Source organism: Paroedura picta, chromosome 13, assembly GCF_049243985.1.
Source record: "Paroedura picta isolate Pp20150507F chromosome 13, Ppicta_v3.0, whole genome shotgun sequence".
NCBI lineage: Eukaryota > Metazoa > Chordata > Lepidosauria > Squamata > Gekkonidae > Paroedura > Paroedura picta.
Genome location: NC_135381.1, coordinates 41,719,444 through 41,740,543, shown reverse-complemented (window position 1 = coordinate 41,740,543; position 21,100 = coordinate 41,719,444). Strand labels below are relative to the sequence as shown.

General features: G+C 45.8%; 1 protein-coding gene across 1 annotated transcript in view; it reads right to left on the bottom strand.

Moving 5' to 3' along the window:
* The window catches only part of COL4A5 (collagen type IV alpha 5 chain), a 125,611-nt gene that overhangs the window by 83,336 nt on the left and 21,175 nt on the right, over positions 1-21,100 (bottom strand). Inside the window, exon 2 of the mRNA XM_077308648.1 lies at positions 1,015-1,074. Coding sequence (XP_077164763.1) covers positions 1,015-1,074 — 60 coding nt within the window. The remainder of the gene's footprint in view (positions 1-1,014; positions 1,075-21,100) is intronic.

Below are 21,100 nucleotides of genomic sequence, written 5' to 3'. Positions count from 1 at the left end.
GGGAGACATGAAATTATCACTGCCCCAATGAAATGCTGCCATTTGCTCAGACTGCACCTGGAGTATAACACACATATTTTGGAGAGCTGTGACAGACAAGCTGAGTTTTGAACAATTTTGAAAAAATTTCTTGTAGAAATTGATGTTGTCCCATTTGTTCTGTCCAGGCATGCTGAGCAAGAGGGTCACTCAGAAAACAGTAAAAATGGCGAAAAAGCAAGTTTGGGAGATAATGTCATCCAGAATGCCTGGAAACAGAGGGCTACCGAACTGAGCCTCAGAAGCACGGCATAATTTCTACTATAAAAGCCAGGATTTGTTGGGATAAGCGCCTGGACGGATGGTCCCCAAAGGAACTGCATATGGATAACATACAAAAGCAACCTGAGGCAAGCAAGTCTTTTGTGGGTTTTCTAGTTTTTAAAACCCCCTACCCAATCTATCATTGCTCTCACCCTCCGTTTAGGGATCCACCGGACCAAGAAAGGAAACTGAAGTCCAGCAGCCCTTTGCACACAGATAGGCCAGGTCATGGCTCTCAAGGAGACCAGTGGACCAGGAAGCCCATAGCCAGAATAGAGGGAGCTCACTCCCTCAGATACAATAGCAGCGCCTTTGGTCTCACAAAAACTCTTACTGGAAAAAGTCACATCTTTAGGGGGCTGCTAGACTTAGGTTTTGCTCCAGCAGACTAACAAAGCTACCCCACTGCAACCAAAAAGGGAGAACGTTCAATAGGAAAGGAATGAGAAGGAAAAATGGAACAACTCGGTGTCCATGAATAGCTTTATCAGTGTTGTACAGCATGAGAGACTCAATCAAACTCTCCACGACCAAGCTATAAATTCACCAAGAAGGTCTCTCATCACCATTGCTATCTTCACAACAAAAGAGAAATAACCAGTCTCATGCTGACTGGAAGAAAGGACTCCAGAGAGAAGCAAGGAATTTTGAAGCGCTCCAACGTACTGTGTATGCTTAAATAATACATAAAAACAGCACTCCAATGCTCACCTTTTCTCCTTTCACTCCACTGCAATCACATTTGGATCCTGAAATGCATCCGTGGCAAGCCTAGACAAGGGAATTAAAGGAAACACATTAGTGCGTCCTCTATGAACAAGATTCCTTAAGGCACATCGACGAGGAGGTAATCACAAAGGGTAATCCCTAAAAGAAGGAAAATTTTAAACTCATGTGCAGTCAGCACTGCCTAGAGTTGCAGTGGTCAATTGTATTCTAAAGCTGCTACCTTTATTGACATTAAAATCAGAGTCCAGTAGCACCTTTAAGACCTCAGGAAGAGTGCTTGCCCTCGAAAGCTCACGCCTTGAATAAATCTCTGTTGGTCTTAAAGGGGCTCCTGGACTCCGATTTTGTTGTGCTACTTCAGACCAACATTTGAATCTGTCTTTATTGACATTGTATTTCATTTGGCTTGAATTTTTATTCCTTGCTCTGACCATTTTTGCATTGGAGCAATAATAAAATACTTAAACTACATTATTTGAGGGACTATCACATGGTGAAACATTTATTCACGAGCGGTTACTCTTGGCAGCAACCTGGCTCTGATAACTTCTGAATCCAGAAACAGCTGCAGTAAGAGTGTCTAACACTAGATGGACATCTCTGCTTACAATTGGGAGATGCAGCTGACAGATCTATCCAGCTTCTTCTGAGGGAAAAATCATTTAATTTCTCCTCTGGTTACCTATGCCTTACAACCGTATTTTCCAGCCAAATTCTCCTTCCTTCCTTCAGTAACCACCTCCTAAAAATCATTTGGGTGTAACCTCAGCTTCATATCCACATTCACAGTTCTGTAAATGAAATATGGAGAAGCTTTCTCTTTCCTTATGGTGTTTTTTTCTTTTAGGAATAGATTAAATCTTACATATAAAAAAATTGCATCACTGTATGCTCTACATCAGGGGTAGTCACTGTGGCCCTCCAGATGTCCATGGACTACAATTCCCAGGAGCCCCCTGCCAGCGAATGCTGGCAGGGGCTTCTGGGAATTGTAGTCCATGGACATCTGGAGGGCCGCAGTTTGACTACCCCTGCTCTACATATTTCCCTGCAGATTTAAATTCAGGCTCTTACGCTGCATTGTAAAATGCCACAATATTGAATTCACCACTAGAGGAAGAAAAACGTGTGCAGAAAAGGGGGGAGGGAATAACTGAAAAACAGGAACATGGAAAAAAATGTAAATGAGAATGCAGACGAACCTTCAATTTCCACAGACTAGGCAAGCGAACAAGCATTAAACTGCTACAGAAGACTGACACACACACCATCACCACACACGCACACACAAACACCATTTACAGCCCATAAATTGACTTTGACTGAACTTTCTACCACCAGGAGGAAGACTAAATAAAAGGGTTGAACTGACACATTATTCAAGGGCTCAGCTGTTTGCATTTTGTTTTGTAAACCTGGCCTACGAGGACACCATAAGTGAGCTGTGACCACCAGGTACAAAAACCCCTAATTGCTCCAATGGCTACAGTCTCCAAGAAGCAAAAACATCTATCTATCTATCTATCTATCTATCTATCTATCTATCTATCTATCTATCTATCTATCTATCTATCTATCTATCTATCTATCTATCTATCTATCTATCTATCTATCTATCCATCTATCCATCTATCCATCTATCCATCTATCCATCTATCCATCCATCCATCCATCCATCCATTTATCCCTTCTATCATTTCTAAAGTCGTAAAATACTCTGTGCTGCCAAGGAAATATCTAGCTGTCCTTCGCTTCTGCAGCTAGCATCAATTATTTTGGTTCATTTACAACCATCAGACCCCAGATTTAAGTTTCCAGTGGGGATTTTAGAGAGGAAAAGCCAAGTAAACGGCTAAGCCTGAAGAGAGAACATTCTGTGCCGAGGGAGGTTTCGCTCAGGCAAGCTCCCGATACCCCGTCTGTCTATGCTTGAATGTATTACTTCTTTTACTGAAACAATGCTAAGAGGTGTGACCTTTTGCCTACCTGGCACGGGGAATGGCCTGGCTCTGTGCCAAAGCAAAGCAACATGCCACAGACGCAGAGCTCCAGACACCTGCACAAACTTGGGAGAGAGATACTTGTAGAGGCATCTCACTGGTCACGATAGATATTTGCAGCCCTGGTCATCCCGGCAATGCTCAGTGCCCTCACGGTCATCCGGTAGGTCAACTGCCCCCCTTGTCGCCGATTCCACTTGGGGTTTCCACTTCAAAACACGAACACATGCCAGCCTCAAATTAGCCATGCCAAAACTGGGGAAAGAGTCCAGGAAACAATGAACCTAACTCAGGCTTTCTCAACCAGGGTTTCGTGAAACCCTGGGGTTTCTTGATGGCCTGGAAGGGTTTCCCAAATTAATTAATTGGGCATTAATTGGGAGTTAATTAATTGGGCGATATGACCATTGATGGTCATGTCAACCCACTCACTCCACCTAAAATGGCTATCTATCTATCTATCTATCTATCTATCTATCTATCTATCTATCTATCTATCTATCTATCTATCTATCTATCTATCTATCTATCTATCTATCTATCTATCTACCTACCTACCTACCTACCTACCTACCTATCTACCTATCTACCTATCTTTTTATACCGCCCTTCCATACGGCTCTGGGTGGTTTACATAAAACATCATGAGGCAATTACATGGAACATCACACCAACTATAGCAATCATCACACGTATCAGCTAGGACAGTGGTTCTCCACCTTCCTAACGCCACGACCCTTTACTACAGTTCCTCGTGTTGTGACCATAAACTTATGTAAGTGTTCTTTCACAGAAATTAAACCAAAACTGAACAATGGCGTGAAAATCCATTGTTCATATTTATATATAAATTCTTTCCCAGGGATTCTCAGTTCAGTTCTGCTCCTTGTTCCACAATGCCTATCTTGCTCTTTTCCTTCTCAACCCCCTACTCTTCCCCCCCTTGCCACTCAACCCCACGCTCCGCCGCCGCTTCCCCGCCCCCAAACACCCAGCCTTCTCAACCCCCCCCCTCGCCATTCAACCCCATGCTCAGCCGCCGGCGGACCCCACCCTCAACCACCCAGCCACACACCCTTCTCGACCCCCAACTCTTTCCCCTACCCCCCCTCGTGATTGCCCCCCCCCCACCCAACGGACCCTTCCCCCCCTTCCTTCCACCCCTGCCCCGTCCCCTTTCAAGGCACCTATTTGCCTGCCTGCCTGCCTCCCAGAATTCACTTTCTCCTTCCTTCCTTCCTTCCTTCCTTCCTTCCTTCCTTCCTTCCTTCCTTCCTTCCTTCCTTCCTTCCTTCCTTCCTTCTTCCTCAATTTCACTCTCTTTTCTGCATCTCCCTCTCTCCTCCTCTCCCTCCCCCCTCTGTCTCTCTGTCTCTCTCTGTCTCTCTCTGTCTCTCTCTGTCTCTCTGTCTCTCTCTCTCTCTCTCTCTCTCTCTCTTCCTTCCTTCCTTCCTTCCTTCCTTCCTTCTAGCTATCCACCCACCCCATTAGCGCCCGCTGTATTTTTTGTACAGCGGACTTAATTTCTAGTTAATGTTAGATTCCTAATATGACTATATGCCAGTTTAAATTAGTTTTGTTCCAGAAACCACCTCTTTCTCTCTAGTGATTGGAGGTGATAGTTTAGCCCTCTATAAGTATTTGAAAGGTTGTCACTTGGAGGAGGGCAGGAAGCTGTTCCCGTTGGCTGCAGAGAAAAGGATGTGCAGTAATGGGTTTAAACTACAACAATATAGGCTAGATATCAGGAAAAAATTTTCACAGTCAGAGTAGTTCAGCAGTGGAATAGGCTGCCTATGGAGGGGGTGAGCTCCCCCTCACTGGCAGTCTTCAAGCCAAGGTTGGGTCCACACTTTTCTTGGATGCTTTAGGATGCTTAGGGCTGATCCTGCATTGAGCAGGGGGTTGGACTAGATGGCCTGTGTGGCCCCTTCCAACTCTATGATCCTATGATTCTATGATTTAACAATTTATTTATTTATTTATTTAGATTTTTATACCGCCCTTCCCTGCTCTTCAAGGCAAGAATATTCTGCTAGGCCAGTTTAACCTCTTTGAGGCCAGGGATCTTGATCAACGTGACCATAAATGAACACATCACCTGATAAATATTTAACATTTTTTTAAAATATAAAAAATTAATGAACTCCAACCTTTCCAGAGCCATTAAGAAACTCCAGGGTTTCCAAAACCCTGGTTGAGAAAGCCTGATTTAGGGCTTTAAACCTGAGAACCAAAACCTTGAATCTGATTCAGTACAGGTTGAATAAAAGCCTTTTTTTTGGCATCAAGTTGCATATGACTTATAGCAATCCCATAATGTTTTCAAGGCAAGAGATGAGCAGAGATAGTTTGCCGTTCCCTTTCTTCTCTTCATGATCTCTTACTGGTTCTCCATCCAGGTACTGATCAGAACGAATTCCACTTAGCTTTTGACACTGGGCTACCCTGGGCCATCCAGGGCAGGATAATCCTTCCTGCATCGCACCATTCAAAACCAAACTTCAAGAATAAATCACACGCAACCAGAGAATCTCATGGCCTGGATTGGTATTACTGAAGACGTACTGCTCACAGCAAAATCTGTATACTCTCTTTCCTGATGCAAGCTTCTTTGTATTTAATCACAGAGACCTGAAGAATGTTGGCACTATCACCAACAATAAATCAAAACAACAGCACCAATTATCCAACACAATGAAGCGACAAATGGTACCAAGGATTTAAACCATTATCCCTCCCGCATGGAAACTATGCAGAAGAGTTTTGGGTGGCATATGGGTGAAGAACTATTAAACACCAAGCCTCAGGCTGAATTTCATTCAAGGCTATTCCATTCCATGATCCGTCTTTATTTTTAATAATAATAGAAAGTTTATCTTAGTTAATTTAGATTGTTCTAGATAACAACCAATAAATATTATCAGGGATAATATAATTTTAAAAGCTTTTGTTGTACCCTCTTTGAAAAACACAAGCAAATAAGCTCCCACAGGCCGCTTCCAAAAGTTAAAAATACAATAGTAAAATAAACTAAATCCACCGCTGGTGCCAAAAACGTTTCTAAGAATACCAAGAACATTCTAAATAATTAGAAAAACAAAACATCGAGGAACGGCGACTAGAACAGGAAGCCTCAAGAACAGCTTCCTTCCTCAAACTAGCACCATGCAAATGACTGGCGGCTGGAGGGGGATCAGTACAGCATCTATATTTGGGGATGGGCGCTTGGCATGGCACAATCAAGTGCAGGGAAAGAGTATTGAGGGAAATGGGCCACACCCTTTCCACCATGAGGCACCCAACCCACCTCTTCATGGTGAAGTCACATGGCACGGAATAGCCACAATATTTTGGCTCCCTTCACTGTGCACTAGGAGGAATGCAGATGCAAGCATCCATATATATTTTTGATACACTTTAAGCGAGGATCATTAGGCCAAGGAGCTTACCCAGAAATCTTTGCGTAGCAGAAATAGGTTAACTCTGTTCCTATGTGAGGTTGGTCTCATTCAAGAGAAATTCCGGCTCTCCCAGGAGTGGTGGAATTAATCTGCTCAAAGGAAGGGCTGGGCCACTAACTCTTTCCCCCATTCTGGGACGAGGGCGAAGGAATCCAGTGTCTGGCAGGTGGCTGATTCCTCAACGACCCTCCATGCCTGAAATGTCCCCAATGGAGTTATCTCTCAGGCCATTTTTCCCATCCTTAATTTCTGGGACAGCAAGCTTCCATTGAGGTGGGTCCTCATGCCCAAGACACCCATTCAAGCAAATGTGGCCAATACTAGGTATACTAGGCCAATACTAGGCCAATACTTTGTTACACTGGAGGTTTCCCAGTAAGCCAATTAAGACTTGTTTGTCAAAAGAACGGCTCACCCACTAGCACAGACTCCACTTCTTTGACTCCAATCCAAACACATTCTCTTAGAAAAGGTTTTCTCAACCATTTTTTTGGGAAATCATGGGGTTTGTTCATGGTCCAGGAAGGGTTTCCTGAATTCGAGGAATTATTTTAAATATATTTTAAAAATTTGTTAAACATTACAGGTTGATATGTCGATTCATGTTGACCTATTTACCCCTTCCCAAAATGGTCAGTGATGGGCTTGGAGGGGATGGGAAGGGGAGGGGTCCTGGGTGGGCATGTACACAGCTATGCTTCCCAACCATATTCAGCATGATTGTGCCACTTCTGAGGTTTCCTGAAGCCTGACAAATCATATTTTATTTGTTTGTTTATTTATTTATTTGTGTATTTATTTATTTTGATTTCTATACTGCCCATTTCTTTGCAGTTCTGGGTGGTTTACACTGAACATTATATAACTTACATGGAACATTATATAGACATCAAAACAACTTTCAGTAAAGCATCAAAAGATTACAAACCCACATTTATGCTATAAATAACAATTAACAGTAACATTGGGAGAGTCATGGGTGGGCGTCTGGGGGGACCATAAAGATGTTAAATAAGATAGGAGAGAGGACTGCTCCTTGTGGGACTCCACTTGTGATATTCTCTCTCCTATTGCTACCCTCTGTCCACGGCCCTGGAGGAAGGAATTCAGCCATTTGAGGGCCGTTCCCCATATTCCAGTGTTGGCGAGGCGGTGAGCTAGGAGCTCATAGCATTGGAAGGTACTTCCAGCGTCATCTAGCCCAACCCTCTGCACAAAGCAGGAGCTCACAACTACCTGCCCACCCACAGTGATCCCAATTTCATGCCCAAGTGATCCCCACCAACAAAAATCTCCAGACTCCAGCCTGGCCTGGAGGAAATTCACCTACCATCCCACAGTGGCTATTAGCAATTCCCTGGGTATGCAAGGAAGGACCACAAGAGACAAACACTGGCACACCTCTTCTTGCCCATCCACTTACTATCTGTCTAAGTTCATAAAACCAGCATTTCTGTCAGATAGCTATCCAGCCTCTGCTTAAAAACTTCCAAAGAAGGAGAACCCACCACCTCCCAAAGAAGCCTGTTCCACTGAGAAACTGCTCTGTCAGGAACTTCTTCTTCCGGATGTTTAGCTGAAAATTCTTTGGAATTAATTTAAGCCCACTGGTTCTGATCCGGCCCTCTGGGGCAACAAAAACAACTCTGCTCCATGGCAGCCCTTCAAGTATTTGGAGATGGTTATCATATCATCTCTTAGTCATCTTCTCTCCAGGCTAAACGACCAAGCTCCCTCAACTTTTCCTCATACCACTTGGTCTCCAAACCCCTCAACATCTTTATAGCCCTCCTCTGGATACACTCCAGTTTCTGTAAATCTTTCATCAGTTGTGGTGCCCCAAACTGAACACAGTACTCAAATAAGGTCTAACCAGAACTGAGTAAAGTGGTAACATCACCTTGCGTGATTTGGACAGATCTGGCAGATTTTAGAGATACTGTAGACCAGGAGTAGTCAAATGGCGGCCCTCCAGATGTCCATGGACTACCATGCCCATGAGCCCCTGCCAGCATTTGCTGGCAGGAGCTTATGGGAATTGTAATCCATGGACATCTGGAGAGCCGCAGTTTGACTACTCCTGCTGTAGACCTTTAACAAATAGAAGAACTAATACCCAGAATTGGGCAACCAGTGACATTCTTTCAATCCTGGTGATTCTTAGGACCCACATTTCCCCTAAGTTCTTTTAAAGCATCTCCATCCAGAGCATATCACAGCACTCTAATGTTCAAACCACCAGAACACAAGCAACTGAGGCCAGATGTTGATATTCAAGTGAGGGTCTCAGCTGATTAACCATCCACAGTTGGTTGAAGATGCTTGCTATATGCTACAAATTATACATTCAGAGAACTACCAGCATCCCCAAGCTGAAGGCTACCTTCTCCAGAGTGTGTGCTGTTGTGGCTCTCCAGATGTTCAAAGACTACAATTACCCTGCCAGCTGGGGTGGGAGGAGCCCTTGAGATGCTGAGAGCAGTGATGGGGCTTGGCTGGCTCCTAATTCCTGTGTTCCTTTCTCCTCACATCCCTGTTGTCGGCTGGCACATGAACATCTTCGTTCCCCACTCCTCAGCACTCGGGTCCCAAAGCTGTAATTGCTGACCACCAAGAGTGCAGTTGCTCCTGGACTGCCTTTCAGTTTATTGGCTATACACCCAGCCCAAAACAGCCTCTAGATGCCAGTTCACAACATCTACTGTCTTGCCTGATTTATTTATAACTTCATTTAATTGAAGTAAGAACTAAAACCCTGAAGCTTGTGGGGGAAGGAAAAATCTGAGGAACCACCCAGAGACTATAGAGAACAAAAGGGCTCCTAGTAATTAAATTATGTCTCTCCTTGTTCAGCCTTCTGCCTTAGACAGGTTTATTCAAATCCCACCCAATTCTCCTCCAAATAAGTAGAAAGCAAAATCCAAAAGGGGGTTGGGGGAGCAGGGAACTGGGCAAAGAATTAGATAGCATAATCAGATAGCTACAGGGGCTATTATTTGGAAAATATATTGGCGACTGAGAAAATACCACAAAGGTATCCTATATATATGCTGTTACATTTATCCCAGGCCACTATTTTGTTTTGTGCGATTAAAATGAACTTTGACATTGTCTCAGCGGCATCATTTTCAGTCACAGGGTTCTTTTGTGAGGCTAAAATAGAGGACAGAAGCATGCAAACTGCATTGAATCTACACTGGATTAATGAGGTACAAATTAATAAATATTGAAGAAAGATAATCTCCCCCCCAGCAGACAAACAAAATTTAGGGATTTTTTAAAGTATACCTTCCACACATACAAAAGAGAACCTTGTAGCACAGGGTGGGGTGCTTTTGTTTTTTAATATGGATTGTGGCCCTTTTCAGATATTACCTCCCTTAGGATTGTTATGAGGGTTAACGCAGAACACAAATACCCTCAAAAGCACATATTCCCACAAAGGAAGAAGCAAAGCAAAGAGTTGCATTTACCTGTAACTGTTGTTCATCGATCTCTTGTGTGCAGACACATTTTGGGGCTGCACATGCGCAAGCCTGCCACAGGGAACTTCCAAAGCTAAAGCTCCAGAAAGGATTACTTTTGACCATATGAACTGTGCATGCGTTCGCTTTCCAGCCAGACACACCATGTTTCGAGGATGGAGCGCCTCTACTCTCAGTTTCAATTGCAAAATCCCAACTAGGGTTGGGCGATTCGGCCGCTTTAGCGGCCGTTCCCGCCGGCCGCAGCCAGTGCCGCGCCGCGGGGGGGGGGGCGGTGCTGGCAGCGGCGTGACAGTGGGTGCAACCACGCAGGCGCGGAATTCCGTGCCTGCGTGGTTGCGCCCACTGACACGCCGCTGCCGGCACCGCCCTCCCCCCCCGCGGCGCTGGCTGCGGCTGGCGGGAACGGCCGCTAAAGCGGCCAAATCGCCCAACCCTAATCCCAACTGCTGCCTGAACAACCAATCAAAGTCTATACCCTTCAGCTAACAGCAGGACCAGAGGGAGGGGATGTGTGTCTGCACACAGAAGTACAGCAGCCTATATTGTTAATGTCATTTTAAATTTCTAGAAAAGCAAAAACAAAACAGAGACTTACAAGGTCATATTAACCGCAGCTACTCCTAGCTAATGGCGTTCCAGATGCATCTGAATCAGGGTGAAGGAGATACTAAATACTATCTATAATTGCCCACAGCTGGGACACAGTAAAACACCAGATAAGTAAAAAGTTAAGATAGTTATAGAAAGCAATGAAAATCCAACAAACCGTTTAACCCATTTGGTTCTGGAGTGCCAATTTTGAAGATAGCTCGAGTTTCTTCCTGTCCTAGTAATTTATTGACATCTAGTCTCTTGAAGCTTTCTGTTTCAGACTTTTTAAAGACATAACAACGCAACTGTTAGAATCATAGAATCATAGAGTTGGAAGGGGCCAAACAGGCCATCTAGTCCAACCCCCTGCTCAACGCAGGATTAGCCCTAAGCATCCTAAAGCATCCAAGAAAAGTGTGTATCCAACCTTTGTTCTCATTTATGATTTTTAATTATGCAATGTTCAACAATGGGGGAAGAAAGAGTGCCATTTTTTAATCGAGACTTATGTTCGCTCAGGCGAGTTCTTATTGCTCGAGTGCTTTTCCCAATATAAATTCTATTCTCACTGGCAGGGGCTCCTGGGAATTGTAGTCCATGGACATCTGGAGGGCCGCAGTTTGACTACCCCTGATTTAAAAGGTCTTGTAGAATTGTTCTTGCTTCATTTAAAGGAATGGAGGTATATAAAGATTTAACATCCAATGTTGCCAATATGCATGCTGAATTTACCCGTAGGTTCTCAACTATAGAGATAAAGTGTTTAGTATCTTTAATATAAACGTGGCTATCTTGGGGACCAAAAGAGATAAGTAATGATCCAAAAATTTTGAAAGATGCTCTAAAAGAGAGCCAGAGGAGCTCACTATAGTCTCCCAGGAGGAGGGAGAATTCCTTTATGAAGCTTAGGAAGTGTATAAAACACAGGAGTCCTTGGAAATTTAACTTTAAAAACTCAGCTGTGGGTTCTGAAATAAGAGATAATGCACGAGGCTCATTTACTATAGTTTTAATGATGTTACTGACCTTCAAAGTGGTATCAGGGGAAAGTTTCTTATAAGCTTGCCTATTGCCAAGTTGCTACAGAGCTTCTGCTCTAGTCTTCTATATTGAGAATAACAATGGTGCCTCCTTTATCTGCAGGTTTCACAATAATATCAGTATCATCTGAACCTCTGAACTGTGCATGCGTTCGCTTTCCAGCCAGACGCACCATGTTAAGAGGGCAGGGCCAGAGGGAGGGAATGTGTGTCTGCACACAGGACATCAATGAACAACAGTTGTGATCCTTTAACTGGAGAGATCAAGGATTGAGCACAAGACTTTTTGCATACAATGTATTTGCTCTAACACTGAAACATGCACACATACACACACACACACACACACACACACACAAACACACGCCAAAATTTACAGCAGCCTACTAAACTCAGTACATTTCTGTTCAGCTCTGCCTTTGATAGAAAGAACAATTCATGCAAGTCCAAAAGGGATTAAACAAGAGTACACAGAGAAAAAGCAAAGCTTGTTTTGTTTGATATCTCTAAAGGCAAGAGGCACCCAATTCAAGAACTATCCCAAGATGTTTGAAATAACGCTTCAAGCCCAGTAAAGATACCAAACAAGGGAAACAAAACCAGCAAGACTCTACAAGTACTCAAATATTAAATCTCTGAGCTAAAAAGTGTGGGATTCCGCAAATAATTGCAGAAAGTCTTTAGGCCGGCTAGTCTATCCCATTGCCTCACTAAACACTCATTCAGCGATGGGATCGAGGGATTTTACCCCACGGTGATTATCCTCCCCATTCAATAGCCAAAAGGGCTCTGCAGCATTAATTCTTTCTCTCATGAAAAAAGTCAAGTCCGTCGGCAGTTTGCCTGCCCCACCTCCTCAAAAAAAAAGACCTTGAAGGGCCCTTGTCTATATACACACATTAATGCGCTCTCTGTGTTTGCTTTAAAGGAAAGCCCTTTTGTTCAGACCAACCTGACATTAAGCCCAAGTTCACTCCTGCTGTATCCAGCTGTAAAGGTTTTACTCCTTGAATTTAAGAGGATATGAAGAGACTTCCTTAAAAGCTGGGCCTTCCCTTCACCACTTAAAACCATCTAGCTTATTATTAACCATCCATGGAATTTCTAGTCCAGAAGAGGCTTCACAATCACTAGAGAATTCCTAGGTGTACGGCGGAGGACAGGGTGCTGAAGATTCCCTCCCATGATGGATGTTGGGTAGTTCCTGTGGATCCCGTCAGAAGAGCAACCTTATGGAATGCAGGAGCAAGAAAGTCACTCTCTTGGTGAATCAAAAACATTGCTCTCAATCTTTTTTCAGATGGGGGAGCCAAATTCAAAGGGATCTTGCTGAAGGCCTACAAGAAGATTCCAAGCTCAATACAATATGTGAACTGGAAGCAACCTCCGCTTCTTCTCCTGGTGACTGCAACAGCGGGTTAGTCAATTAGAAGTCATCTATTCATCAACCTGATGTAGGGGAGACATAGAATCATAGAGTTGGAAGGGGCCACACAGGCCCTCTAGTCTAACCCTCTGTGCAGTGCAGGATCAGCCTAAATGACAAGCCAGAGAGAACCTTCTCTGTCCTGGACCCCACCTGGTGGAATGCGCTCCAGAGGGGATCTTCATATTTCAGAGAAACCAAGCTCTCCGGTGGCAGTTCTCTAGGAGCATTCCCAGTGAAGACAACATCACCAGAGAGTGGTCCATGTAATTCCCACTCCACAGAAAAAATGGAGGGAGGAAGATTATAACAGGGTCTTTATTTTTGCTGTGATGTCAAGCCACAGTTGACTTATAGCAACCAATCATGGTTTTTTTTAAGGCAAGAGAGGTTCAAAGGTGGTTCGCCATTGCCATCCTCTGCAAAGCAACAATGGCCTTCCTTGGTTGTCCTCCATCCAAATACTGGCCAGGCCCGGCACTGGTAAGAGTCCGAGATCTGATCAAATCCCCACAACCCAAATTCATTGCATGAGCAACTTCAAGGCTCAGCCAGCTGGGTGATCTTGGGCTCTTCACAGCGTAGTTCTCACAAAGCAGTAACATTGGAGCTCTCTCAACACCACCTACCTCACAGGGTGTCTCTTGTGGGGAGAGGAAGGGAAAGTGATTGTAAGTTGCTTTGAGACTCCTTCGGGTAGTGAAAAGCGGGTTATAAAAACCAATTTTTCTTCTTCTCAAATGGAAGACCCACAATTATGGAACAACCTCCTCAGGAATCTAAATTTGGCACCCTCTTCAGGAGGAAGTTGGAGATTGTTTTATTTAGGGTCTCATTTGGTTACATTTATGAGCAGTTCTGAATTTAGAGTTTAAATTTTGTTTTTATGGTTTTTGTGTCTTTTATTCCATGTCTTTCTGGGGAAGGCACTGGCAAACCACCCCGTATTGAGTCTGCCATGAAAACGCTAGAGGGCGTCACCCCAAGGGTCAGACATGACTCGGTGCTTGCACAGGGGATACCTTTACCTTTACCTTTATTCCATGTCTTTATGTTGCAAGTTTTTTTTTCCTGAATGGAAACTGGCACAACTGTCTTTAACTGCAAAAGGACATATGACTTGACAAGAGGTACTGGTCTTTTTAGCATGGAATACCTTCATAAAAAGTGAAATACCCCCCTTCCCCCCAAAAAACTAATGAAATGGGAGATAGCCCTTTTCAAAGGAGCAAAAGTGTGGCAAAATAGGGAGAGGGCCCATTCCAGCTCAGTCTTAACTTTGTTTGGCCTCCTTGGTAATTCCCCCTCCTCCACACAAAAAGCCCTCCATGGGTATATTGTTAAAACATCCTTTTGACCAGCATTATTTCTGAAAGGTTAAATTATGTGGCAGAGGTTCCTTTACATCTCAAAGCTCCATCTCTTTGAAGTGTGGACAATGCTCAGGCTGTTTAGACTTGCTGAGGAGATTTTTGCAACTCCAGTAGCCTCTGCTTCGGGATCTTTCATCTCTGAGCCTAAGGCACCCAATTATGGGATGCAGGGTCTCATCTGGAAAAACATGCACTTGAATGGGGTCACTGTGAGGTTTGTCTGAAAGGAAGCAGGCAGAATCTAGGATGAGCACCCCGTATGATGCACCCCCCCAAACCAATGTCTTTGCAGTAGATTTCCAAATAAATCAAGACATTTAGCGACTGTTTGAAACACTGCCTCCAGAACTCAACAGCAAATTCATTAAAGAATGCATCACCTGTACAGACTGTACCTCCTTCCTTCAATGATATTTAAAAATATCTATTTCAGAAGCTTTCCCCGTGTTATCCTAGCCTTGTCAATTCAGACATGAGCCTGCACCCCTGCAGAAAACAGTGTAGTACCATAAGACATTCCTACACTGGACAGAGAAAATCGCTAGATTGTGAAGCATGAGAGGCACAAATCTTTAACCGCTCCTGCGGAGCGGATTAAATAAAGCCCTAAGGGCTATTAGGGAGGAGTTAGGGCAGGCTCTGTCCGTGATAAAAACTCGGAGGGGCGAATCAGGAGCCGCAAAGCTCCCTCCGCCCCTCCGAGTGCCACTCAACTGGGGAGGCGCGCAAAGCGCACCTTCCCAGTAGCCGCTTGCCCCAGCCTCGCCCGTCAGGGGACTCACCATGCCGAAGGACATACTGCCTTCACTCATGGGAAGTCCTCCTGCCTTCCCAGTGCCCTTGGGATAGGAGCCGGGAGGCCGCGTCGAAGACGCGGCCTCCCGGCTCCTTTCCCACCCACCCCTACCCATACTACAGGCCCGCGATGCGAAAACTGCCCTCCTCCATCCACACACCCCTTCCCGCATCCCCGCCGATTCCACCCTTAAAACAACTGTGTACACACTCACCCACCTGCACGCCGCCCGTTAACCCCCACCCTCCCCGCACCCCGCTTCGCGCACACACACACACTCACCCGCGCCCACACCGTCCGATCACCCTCCCACCCTCCCCAGACCCCTTCCTGTCCCACCAACGCTTCCCACACTTCCAACACCCCCCCAACCACACAATCACCCACCCTGCCGCCGACCGATCACCCCACCACACTACCCAGACCCCTTCCCACCCCGACACGGGGCCCAAACAACCAGCCGCCACATAACTCCCAGCTCCTGTCCCCGCCCTTCCCCACCACCCCTTTCCTATGCCGATCCACCCTCCCCGCCACCACGCTCACCTTCCCCGGTCCTCTGCAGCCCGGCCCCTTCCTTCCCATTTCACCGACGCTGGCCCCAGCCGCCCTGCTCTGCCCGCCTGCTCCACCGGCCCTGGAATGAACTGGGCATGTGCAGACTCACGCACATGCCTGGTTGCAGAGCCCAACTCACTTCTGCCCCCCAAGCACCCCGCCCCCACGCTCCTGCACGCATGCCCGGATCCCCGAGCACGCGTCCTTTGCCTCCCGATGACTCGCCCCATCCCCCCAGCCCACCCTGCGCCGCTACCTCCATTTGCACGACTGCCTGCTGCCCAATGCTACGCCGCCGCCTCCTTCCAACGTTCTCCGAGCCCCATTCTCACTACGCCCAACCTCTGCCCATTTTTATAAATGGGCTTTATTCCCTAGTTTATTGATAAATTGGGAGAGATTTTTTACAACATATTTCATAGAATCATAGAGTTGGAAGGTACCTCATGGGTCATCTAGTCCAACCCCACTATGCATTTCAACATTCATTTTTAATCGTGTGTCTGACTTAGTTCAATGGTCTCCGCTCCCCCAATATATCTGGAATTTACACCGTGGCAAAACCTTTATTAACAGTTGCCTCACCAAGCTAATCAATATATATATATATATATATTAAATAATGGATCTTCTGCATTAGAGGAAGAGCAGTTTTTTTTGTACCCCACTTTTCACTACCCGAAGGAGTCTCACAGTGACTTACAATTGCCTACCCTTCCTCTTCCCACCAGACACCCTGTGAGGTAGGTGACGCTGAGAGAGCTCTGAGAGAACTGTGACTGGCCCAAGGTCACTCAGGAGGCGGCATATAGAGGATCTGAGAATCAAGGAAAGTTCTCTGGATTAGAGGCCACTGCTCTTAACCACTACACCATCTTCACTACACTACACTTTCTCTAATTGAGGACCTATATTTGCACCCGTGGTTCAAAAGAATGTAAAGAGGTTATGGGTTTGCCCCATGCTTAATGGTGGCTGTGAAGTTTACTTTTTATTATGATTTTGTATGTGAGATGCTTAGAATTCCTTTCCTTTTGCAGTAACCAGCCACAAAGGCTCAGTTCAGGTGCCATACAGACTTACATTAACCATAAGCATAGTCCAGATGAACGGATATGGGGTCTGTGTGTGTGTTTAATAAGCCCAGGAAATTCTCAGGGTCACAAAGTCTCCCCTTCTACTCCATCTGCCCTTTGCACACAACAACGTAATGCCAAAAGGATTATGGGTTTATGGTAAACCACACTTTGGGATTACATCCCTCCTCCTAATCAGGATTCCAAAGCAGCATTAAACTTTGATTTATGTAAGGGGGAGGGGGTTGCACTGATCATGACTATTGCTATAACTCTTGTAGGAAAACCCAAGAAGTAACATAGGATAACTCAAGGAATTGCCGGAAACTGTATGATAAACTGACAGTCTTCAGCAATTGCTAGACCAGTGGTTCTCAACCTTCCTAATGCCACGACCCTTTAATACAGTTCCTCGTGTTGTGGTGACTCCCCAACCATAAAATTAGGCAAGTGTTCTTTCACAGAAATTAAACCGAAACTGACCAATGGCGTGAAGATCCATTGTTCATGATTGAATATAAATTGGTTTCCCCCCCCCCCCCTGGGGTTTCTCAGTTCAGCTCTGCCTCTTGCTCCACCATGCTGATCTCACTCTTTTCTGCTGCTCCAGACAGACGAACACTCTATCTCAATCTAACCCGCAAGGCTGTTGTGTGGATGGTGCCCTACCCCCAGCCAAGCTGCTTTCGCCACCGCAATCCCTGTGAAAGGGTCGTTTGACCCCCCAAAGGGGTCCGGCTCCCCAGGTTGAGAACCACTCTGCTAGAGGTACCCTATGTCATTTTCAGGTTTTTCCCCAGAAGTGATGAAGCGACATACACCCCATTTCCGCATACTCCCACTATTCTAATGAATACAGGACAGTGAATTCTCACCCATCAGCTAGGCCTCAGAAGCCATTTTTGCAGAAACAATCTAAATCTGGGTTGTATCACTTCAGACATCATATGGTGGCCCTAGAGTTTCCAGGTCCAACAGTCCAGGTGGGAGGCCCTCAATTTCGGGACACACCTCAGAGGCCATCTTAACCTCACAGAATGCCATATTTTAAAGTAACACGCGGATATCGCTGAGAAATGACCCCAGCACACTGGGTTCGTGTGTGTGTGTGTGTGGTGCATTCTGGATTCTGGCAACATTCTATGGTTTGAACCAAATTCCACCATAGAGTTTTGCCCAAAAGGTGGAGTAGTGTGCTCCCGGAAGTGACCTCAACACTTTATGATGACATCACAGAGCTCCCAGAAAGCCCCCCATCCCCCACCACAACCTCGGTGGAGCTGGCGATACTAGGTGGCTCATACGGTTATCCTAGGCCCGTGGAGAACCACTACAAGCCCTCACACCACACAAACCCAACCAAATGAAAACAAGCGACATCTCATGATTTGCTTAGCTTTGGGAGCCCCCCCAACCTCATCCTAGGGCAGTGATCCTCAACCTTGGGGTCCTGACCCCAATTGGGGTCGCCTGTACACTTCTCTGAGGTTGCCAGATCGGTGGCCACCGCAGTGGCGGTGGTGGCCGGCAGCGGTAGCAGGTGGCAGGCGGCAGCAGCAGGAGGCGGGAGGGAACGGTGCTGCTGGCCAAGCACGGTGTGGATGTAGCTGCCTTCTAAGGTGCCCAGCATCGCTGCCATGGCTGTCCCCCAAGCCCTGCCCTGCTGTGCAGCTGCCTGCTGCTGCTGCGTCCCGTCTGCCCGCGCTGCGCTGCGCTGCCGCCAAGCCTCGCCCTCTCCAGAGGCTCCTCCGGCCACTGTGGCCCCTCCCTCACCAGCCCCACCCTTGCTGCCCACCTGCCAGATGCCCCGCGGCTGCTCCAACAGACACCCTGTTGCTCTGAAGCCACCAAAAAGTGGCAGTGGGTGGGGGCGGAGGAGCCATGGCAATGGCCGCCTCCACACCGTCCCCACTGTTGTGCGCCTGCGTACATGTGCGAACGTGCACACGCATGCTGCCCACATGCAGGCTCGCCGCCCTTGCCACCGCCGCAGTTGGTGTCGCTGAGACAGAGCAGCTGGGAACCGCTGTCCTAAGGAACAGCCTCGTAGGCCTAGCAAACAGAATCCATATGTCTTAATGTGTGCGGGGAGGATTACGTGCCTTGTTCAGAAGAGAACATTAAGGAGCACAGTAACATATGCTGCATTCAACAGAAGCCAAAGCAATAAAATCCAGAATTAAACAATTGTGGAGCAAACACGGCCCAAGAGAGCAGTAACTGAATTAATCAGTGTGCTTATGGAGAAGTTAGCATTTAAGATTTTATCTCCAGTTATTATTTCAAAGAAGGATACTCTAACAAGACAGAGCCTGCAAACTCCCTTCCCCACACTGAATACCCAAGCCACTTATCATGGCTCTAGGCCTGAGTGTAGAAAACAGATATTTCTAAGACATCTATCATGGCATCAGGGAGCAAGCAGTGCTCTGTTGGTCTTAAAGGTGCTCCTGGACTCTGATTTTATAGGGTCAGCTCTGGTTAGGGCTTTAAAAAAAAAGTGTCTATACAGCCTGCCTTTCCTTCCAATGCAGATCCAAAGGCTGGGCAAGAAGCCACCAAGGGAATCAAGGGTTGCTACACACAAGCAGGCAATAGCAAGCCACCTAAGGACGTCTTTTGCCTCGAAAGTCCTACAGCAGGGGTAGTCAAACTGCAGCCCTCCAGATGTCCATGGACTACAATTCCCAGGAGCCCCCTGCATTCTCTGGCAGGGGCTCCTGGAAATTGTAGTCCATGGACATCGGGAGGGCCGCAGTTTGACTACCCCTGGCATAGAGCAACCCCATTGCAGAAATATGGAACCACACAACTGCATTTCATTCTTTACATACACCTGCTTAACACAGAGTTCTAATCTTGGAGATCCTTTTTCCTCAATAACTTTACAGAAAGGCTCAAAATGTGGATTACACCAAACAGAAGATTTGCGTGAGTTGCCATTGCTTCAATTACTTCTTGGTGGTCCGGGGTGGGGCAGTCTCAACTTCTAGGAAAAGCTCCTTCCTACAGGCAGGCAGGTTTGCCAATCTTTCTGCAATTCCTAGAAGGGGGGGGGGGCTTCTCTCAGATCCTAGACTGGTCCCAAAGCAGTATAACTCCCTCTCCCAAATATTTATACAAAAACCAAGATAGAACCTCTGCCGAACAGTTGAGGGAAAATAACTTAACCGTGAGTAGGAACAAACATAACCTTGAAACAGCTCCCAGGGAAGCTCCAGAAAGAGGAAGGGTGGAAGGAGGGTGAGGAAACCCTGGATCCAGACAGCCCCCCCCCCCCCCCGTTCCAAGAGCTGGATCAATAATTCCACCCTCAGGTGGGAAGAGACTCCCCTCTCCTTGGGGAGGTTTGCACCACTCACAAATATATATCCTTTCAGCAATCAATAAAAATTAAAACATTAAAAACAGTGATTTATAACTGAAAACACTTAACTCTTTAATTATGCATTACCATTAAAAACACACTATAGCATCTTAATTGTTTCCAAAATTAAGCCTTGTTTTTCCAGTTATAGATGAGGAAAATGGCTTAATATAGAACTACAGTAATGTGAATCAGTATGATATATACCATGCAAGCGTCATAGTACCACGTCTTGTTTTGTTTTTAAAGGAAGCGACAGCTGCTAGCTTCTTTTAATAAAGTTAGGATTAAGGATTCTTTCAAAGAAGGACAGGGTAAAAATGTACAAGGTAAATAAATGCTATTTCAATATAACAGCCGTATCCAAAGTGGAGGATTATTTAAGGACCGGCATTTGGCTCGCGATCAGTATAGACAAGTTGTTGAGTGACACGGGACTTTCAGTTAGGCAGAATAGAGAGGGAAGCTCATATCCTCCCAAGGGACCAAAAGATCCATTAAGCAAAGGGAGACCACCTGCCTGCCTGCAGCAAGAGCGGAAGGAGGCCAAGGACCATACAAACTTTCGCCTAAAGCGGAAAGAGAAGCTCCAGCTCCAGCTGGGGCAACAATCAACCAACCGATCAACTCGAAAGCCAATTATGACTATTTTACTACGGTAAAATTTTACAACTCATTACAATTTAATGTTACAGTTATTGTGAAATGACTGATTAGTTTTTATAATTAGCAGAGCCTGACGAGGGTGAAGTTTGGGGAGTGTTCAGCAAGAATCTACCTTCTAAGGCTGCCATTTTCTCTGAATGGTGGAAGGAGAAAAGTTAAATTAAGTGACATCACTTCCAGAAAAATTGAAAGTGATGCTACACCTCTCTAGGAGCTGGCCGAG